The sequence below is a fragment of the Austrofundulus limnaeus genome, unplaced genomic scaffold (genome assembly GCF_001266775.1).
Source record: "Austrofundulus limnaeus strain Quisiro unplaced genomic scaffold, Austrofundulus_limnaeus-1.0 Scaffold3, whole genome shotgun sequence".
Classification (NCBI taxonomy): domain Eukaryota; kingdom Metazoa; phylum Chordata; class Actinopteri; order Cyprinodontiformes; family Rivulidae; genus Austrofundulus; species Austrofundulus limnaeus.
Genome location: NW_013952405.1, coordinates 5,083,719 through 5,091,026, shown reverse-complemented (window position 1 = coordinate 5,091,026; position 7,308 = coordinate 5,083,719). Strand labels below are relative to the sequence as shown.

The window sequence follows — 7,308 nt, the reverse complement described above, 5'->3', positions numbered from 1 at the left end:
CACACACACACACACACACACACACACACACACACACACACACACACACACACACACACACACACACACAATAAATAAATAACACAAGAAAACCAAGAATTAAAGACAGGAATCTGTTTTGTTTTTTATAACACATTTGGCAAAAACAAACAGCAAAAAAAGAAACAACAGTATACCATTTACAATTCCTTACCCTTATGGAGCTTTTCAGTACATAGGAAATACTACTGATGTAGCTCTGACTACCATGAGCACCATTTTCCTGACCTMATTCCTAAGAAAACAAGCACCATGCATCAGTTCTCTTTATCATTTTCCAGAAACAACTGGCTATCATGTGAACCCGGTGAAAAAATAAACATGGTGTCTGAGATCAGACAATCCCTTTGCTTTAGGAAATGCTCTGTTTAAGTCATTGGCACCATTCAGTGCAAGCTTGGAGACACTGAAGTGACTTCCATAACGAGCAGCAGGAGCTGATCTATGAGCTGGTCACCATGTCCCTACTCACAAACCCTATATTTATGGCGGACTCTAACGGCTGGGGAATGAAACAGCAGAGTTCTGTTCCTTCTACACGTCGTCAGTGTTCTGGCAACGGTCATGCACAGTGGACGCTGAGACAAATGAGAAGAGACAAAGCCTTCCGTGTGCCCCCGAAGTGCTATGCTGGGAACACAGCCTTGAACGGCAAGGAGACCTGGGGTTTTGGGGTAAGAAAAGCTAACCTTGACCTGGGAGATTTATTCAGGTCACAGAACCCCAGTGTTGACCTCAGACTCTTTAGAAACATCTGGTTCTGAGAACTAATGGTAAATATACTCAGTGGAAGTCACTTTTCAGGGAAAGCTTAGCTAAATGTAGGTTTTGGAAACACATTTTTAATCATAAATATATGGCACAAAAAATGGCACTATATGGTTTTCAATTTAATTTCACATTCTGACAGCTGCCTCACCTCCATTTTCAGACAGTTTTCCACGATAGATCTTGTCCTCCACAACATCAGTCCAGTAAAGTGTGCTCTGGTTGAGGTGGAAGTCCAAAGCAATGGTATTCCTTAGGCCTGGAACAAGAACACTGAACTCTCCCTTGTGAAGGTCAATTCTCCTGATCTCATGTCGATTGGAAAAGATGATAAATGGTTTGAAGGGATCTGAAGAAACAGAAGTGCAGATGTCTCAGCAGCATACATTTGATATAGAAAATCCAGTTTCATTAAAAGAATAAAAGAGATGGTAGGCTCTAAAAATCCTTCTACATGAGTTTTTTTTTTACCAGTGCTTTTGCAGCTTTCCATATCAGCCTCCAGCTCCCAGCCCTCATAGCAGGAGCACTTGACGCTGGATTTTTCCTGTTCACACTTCTGACTACATTTAAGATGTTTGGCACAGAAGCTCTGGATCTGGCAGGTCTTGTTGTCATGTCCCAGCTCCATACCCAGGGGACAAGAGCACATGAAGCCCTCCCCTGGAATTATGCTGCAGTTGTGACTACAACCCCCATTGTCCACAGAACACAAGTCTGCGAGAAACAGAGACATGGAAATTTAAATGGATCCACAATAGAATAACTTCATGCTTTATTTTTGATTTGGATATCAAACAGGAAATTGTTGTTCTTTTTGTTTACCGCAAAGTTTCTCATCAGACCCATCCGGACAGTCGTCGGTGCCGTCACACAGCTTCTCAGCAGGCAGGCAGATGGAGTCGTTGGTAGCACACATGTGGTGRGATAACTTACACACTAATGCCTCACAGTTGTCCTCATCTGAATTGTCCTCACAGTCGCTGTCGCCATCACACACCCAGGCCTTGCTGATACAGCGAGCTGACAAAGCCAAAATATACACAGAATCTCAGTTTATGGACTAGATATTAGTCGGTTCAGAGTTTAAAACTACAGAATAATTTTTCACTTCTATTCAAAGTAAAGCTTCTGTAAGCAGACATACAATCTAGGAACTAGAACACTTCCTAATACCTTAAATTAGTTTTAAACCAATCTTGACCTTATAAAAATCTTTTTATGCGGTGACTCCTAGGTAACATACTGTTTCGAGTTCTACAACTTTCAACATAAAGTCTCAATATTGCACATTTTAATTTAGATCATGAATAACGAGTCACATATGTTAAGAAACTCAAATTAGGGTTGGGGATAATCGTATTGTGTGCAATTAATCGTCAGAAAAACAATCGATTATTTTTTGGCACTTGATGATCAATACGATTAATGCCAACAGAGCTCGATGCTCCTCTTCATTTCAAATATGGTGAACATTTTAAAGAAAAAGTTCTGCAATTTATCTATCAACACAATTAAAAAATTGATGTATAGCCTGAAGTCTGTAATTTTGACACAATTTGGAACAGATTTTTCCAAAGAGCAAATCTTTCCCACTAAATTGGTCATGTGACTAGGACATAAGGGTATCCAGGGACTCCAGGGGATTAATCATCAAATTAATCGTTATCGGCTAAATACCACAATTAATCGTGATTAATTTTTTTTGCCAATATTGCCCAACCCTAATTCAAATTGCCATCTTTGTGTGGGAACAACAAAGGATTTTGCAATATTGTTTGAGATTCTGCATATCGTTATTTTATAGTTAGTCCAATATGGTAGAAATGTCACATGGCCTCCAAACTCTTTGCTTGAAAGGCATTTAAGGATATGCATTCCTTTAAGAAATACTGGGTATAATTTTTATGGTATTTATTAACACGTCTGAGACAAGGGAGGACTAATATTGTTATTTGGGCCAGTCCAAAATAATAAATTACATCTAGTCATTAATATGCACAAGAAATTTTATGCTTGTCAAAAACACAAAGTTCACAAAGACGCTCAAGGAACACAGCAACATACAAAAAAAAGTGTTAATATGAGATGATTAAAATGTTTCCTTAGTTGTGTTGGTATTAACTGAATTAAAATACAAACAAACAAACAAACAACAACAACATTCAAGTCGTTGCGAGTTAAGTTCATTCAACCGTTCTTTTGATTGTTTCCAAAACAAAAACTGTTGTAGAGTTTCACTTAGTGGATTAAATTACACTGTATCATAAATATTTTTCATTATTGATAGTTGCAGACCAAAAATCAAATCCTTACTGGTGTCTCTGCAGGTAAACTTGACTGCCGGGTCACACAAGGGGGTGACGCCCTCACAGTTGTTCTCGTCACTGAGGTCCATACAGTCGGTGTCACCATCACAGCGCCAGCGCAAAGGAATGCACAGACCATCCACTCGACACTGAAACTCGTCTTCATGGCAGCCGCCAGGAGGACGGGTTACTGGATGGGATACACCGGGAATAATTCAGCAAAACAATGATAGACTACGTGTTTTATCCAATGTCAAAGCAGTAAAAAATAATCTACAAATTTTAAAAAAATCATTCAAATACATTTGGACAAATACAGAGGAGAAAAAAATGCCATTATAGTCATTCACTTTGTAGCTGTTACAGACAGCCTGATACTGAGCCAAAATCAACACCTCAGTGACAAATGTTAAACTGAGAGTAGAGGAGACACAAACACCCTCTTCGTGAAAAAAAAGAGATAGTGCCAGTTAAAACAGGAAAGGGAATTGTGACCTTTTAATACGGTACAGGAAAGAAAAGTGATAGTATTGTGTTCATGGTTTTTTTTTTTCTTTTCTAATAGCTTCCAGGCAGCATGAAAACACACACACACACACAGACACATACACACAAGCAGACAGAGCAGATCACAGATTGCACATCAGACCAGCAGGTCATGCTGGGCCCCATTTTTGCATGCTGGGACTTGACAGCAGTGAGCCACATTTCTGCATGGATCAAGAAGTACGTACAGCATCAGAGCTTGTAGTGCACAAGAGCTCGAAGCACACCAAGAGTGCAGCATTGATGGGTTTTTTTAAAGTTGCCTCCTCAGACGGTTAAACAGAAAATTGCGCAGCAGCTAAACAACAGCCACCAGCCATTCGAAAGGGTAAACACGGGAAGTCGTATCGCCACAGCAGTCACAACATCTGCGCCATTTGCAGGCGACCATGAAAGAGCTTAATTGTTATTTAACCACAAAGCATTATCACATCCTGAACAGAGCAACAGAGAGGTTTTGCAGAGAATGATAAGTGGAAGAAAGCAAGCAGGCAGAAGCATGAAGAACACAGGAAACAGTAAAGATCTCATTGTTGAGACATGGCGGCTACAAATATCAAAGCGTAAACAGAGAAACACAATGCACCATGTGATCAGATCTTTTATCAAGTACATAAGGTTTAGCAACAATTGCTTTTGGAAAGACAACACTGCCATGATAAAAGATTATAGTTTTGCCATAAAGTACTCATTCTTACCCCGATTAGTGCAGTTGGCATGAGTCTCATCACTATAGTCTCCACAGTCATTGTCCCCATCGCATGTCCAGTATTCTGGGATGCAGCGGCCACTGTTACATTTAAACTGGACACTGGAACAGGAATGGCTGCAGCCTGCTTCATCACTGTTATCCCCACAGTCATTGTCTGATCAACACAAGAGATTTTTTTGTTTTGTTTTGTCAGTGCTTTTTGGACAGTTTTCAAGCTTTCTGGAAGCTGAAGGAAAAGAATACTCACCATTGTCACAGCGCCAATTGATATTGATGCAGCGGCCATTAGCGCAGGTAAACTGAGTTAGAGGGAAGCAGGTTGGATAGGCTGGGAGAAGAAGACAATATAAGAGGCATTCAATGGGTTATGTTTAAGAGATAAAACAAATAAATAACATCAAAGTAGATCCAATACCCACCACAGGAGTCTGGCTCATCTGAGCGATCTCCACAGTCATCATCCAGGTCACATGTCCACGAGATGGGGATGCAGCGACCACTGACACAGGGGTACTGGTTTGGAGGGCATGTACGGGCTGGCAGGGAGAAATGTGACTTATGAGTTGTCTAATAAGTGAAAAGCCTTTTTGAAATTTGGTTATTTTGAGGTTATATTCAAGCTTTCAAAGGCCAAAAAAAAAACCCAAACTAAAGTCAAAACACGTTAAAAAACAACAGTAATTTTATATTTCCTCAAACCTACTTAAATTTATTTAAGACATAATTTGTCCCTGTTAAAATATCCTATCCCATCTGGAACCTCCTACCACACTACCATTTCAGCATGTTTTCACAACAATGCTTCAGGGGATAGGTGCTCTGTGGGGCGAGAGCTTAGCTGCAAACTGAGCTCCAGGGAGAAGTTTTGTACAGATAGGTGGTGCTTTGTACCAGCAAGTGTTAAGGCAGCTCCACATGGCTACCACAGGAGATTCAAGGATTTTTCAAACAGAAGGAATCAAAGCAACACTCTGGATTTGTTTTTGATGAGGCAATGAAATTATAACATGATAAAAAATGTGAAAAATGTGCTGAAAAATGTGATTATGTAAAATACCACTCTTTAAATCCAAATGAGGCACTTCACACACCCCTTCAGCTTCTATATCCACTCTAGTTTAAAAGAGGGGTTTATGACTATATGGTAGCGCAGAAACATTTTATTTAGAAATTAACTAAAAGATGTTATCAATGGAAGACTTGTCCGTCTGACCCAGAGCCAGAGGAGAATGAAGAAATTGTAGTTGGTAAGTCCAGAACTTATTTGGCAGTACCATCGCAAAGACTGTGACGTAATAGTTCTGAAAACATAATAGAAAATAGAGAAAACTGAACAGGTGGAGAAATACCCTAACAGAATATAAAGATATCACAGCACAGGGAGAGACTAAAGTCATGTTTCTGCACTCCTAGTACAACTCCAAGTACACAACAAAATGCATTTAATGACAAAAATGTGGATTTTGCATGACATATCCCCTTTAATTCTTTAAGTAGGACAAAATCATCTGCATTAGATTAGCAAATTTATTGCTTATAATGGTTTAACTAAATCCCAAATATGCATTTGAAAATCAGATTTTCTAAGCAACAAACTTTTGCACTGGAAAAAATTTTTCTTTCCCAATTTCCAGATATTTTCTGTCACTTTTTACAATCCCTACTCAGATGAAAAAGGTGCCATAAAGCCTTACACAACATAAAAATCTGCTGCTTGGGTAATAAAGTAGGTCTAGTACAACATTACACAGAATGCAACAACTAATTTAAATGGGTCTGTTCTTTCCATACCAGAGCAGGTGATGTTGGATTCGTCCTCATCGTTGCCGCAGTCATTGTCTCCGTCGCACAGCCATCGCAGAGGGATGCAACGATTGTTCTGGCATTTGAATCTGTCAGCCGGGCAAGTGTGCTGATCTGAAAGGAAAAAAAACAAAACAGATTTCTTTCATCCTGTTTTTTTGTCTACACAGTAAGAACAAGGAGGCCACTTCTAGTGAAAATTTAGGGAAAAGAAATCTTAATCAATGTGAGTTTTTGCTTCAGGGAATGCACTGATGAGAACAAAACTGGCAACAATACACTGCATGGAAAGAGACATTGTGGAAACTCTTGTGAATGCTCTGTCGCTTTGCGTTAGCGAAGGCCTTTAAGTGTAATTTTGTTTTTCCGTGTGTTGCCACGTATCCATGACAATGACGTCGGTACACTCACGGCAGAGTTCAGCGGCCTCGTCGCTGTTGTCCAGACAATCGTTGTCCCCGTCACATTTCCAGCGCTCTTGGATGCAGCGGTTGTTCTTGCAGGCGAACTCCCCTGGCTGGCACTGCGGCGGGGGAACGTAGGCGGGGTTGACTAAAGATGAGATCAGAGTGRGAGCGGAAATAGATAAGTCACTGAGATGCATACTGAACACTAAAACAAAACAAAGCTTGTTTTTATGATCTCTCATGAATTACAAACATTGTTTTGGAACTTCCAGACATAATTCAGTGTTCATCTTAAAATCCCTCTTTGGATTAAAAACTACTGATTCCACTTGGAGTGTATTAAGTATTAAAGTTTCAAGGAGACCAGATGAATAAATCAGCATAAACAAAGTCAACAATCATAAAGTGAAATATACATTGTTATTGTGTGAATGCTAATAAAGTATTGACATTACTGAGATAATTTTTCCTACATTTGGTGATTTGTATCTCATTCTGTAATTTTTGTGCTATTTCAATAGTTCATATATCAAATCGCTCCTTCAACACAATGGGCCTCATGCAAGAACATGTTCGTATTTTTATCCTAAATTTCTCCTACTTTTGTTCGTAGAAAGGGTTCGTACGAACATGTCACGTCAGATTCAACAAACTCTTCTATCTTCAGGAAGAGTGTGTAAATGAGCTGCGTAAATTCCACCTGTTCGTATCCAGCTGCTCGTGT

General features: G+C 39.6%; 1 protein-coding gene across 4 annotated transcripts in view; it reads right to left on the bottom strand.

Annotated features, from left to right (window-relative positions):
* lrp1ab (low density lipoprotein receptor-related protein 1Ab) overlaps positions 1–7,308 on the bottom strand; it is a 94,987-nt gene that overhangs the window by 39,453 nt on the left and 48,226 nt on the right. For all 4 annotated transcript variants that reach the window (XM_014018661.1, XM_014018666.1, XM_014018675.1 and 1 more), the window contains 9 exons: positions 6,589–6,729; positions 6,166–6,291; positions 4,794–4,910; positions 4,622–4,702; positions 4,361–4,528; positions 3,124–3,306; positions 1,633–1,830; positions 1,279–1,524; positions 959–1,156 (listed from right to left, as the gene is read on the bottom strand). In XM_014018661.1, coding sequence (XP_013874115.1) covers positions 959–1,156; positions 1,279–1,524; positions 1,633–1,830; positions 3,124–3,306; positions 4,361–4,528; positions 4,622–4,702; positions 4,794–4,910; positions 6,166–6,291; positions 6,589–6,729 — 1,458 coding nt within the window. The remainder of the gene's footprint in view (positions 1–958; positions 1,157–1,278; positions 1,525–1,632; positions 1,831–3,123; positions 3,307–4,360; positions 4,529–4,621; positions 4,703–4,793; positions 4,911–6,165; positions 6,292–6,588; positions 6,730–7,308) is intronic.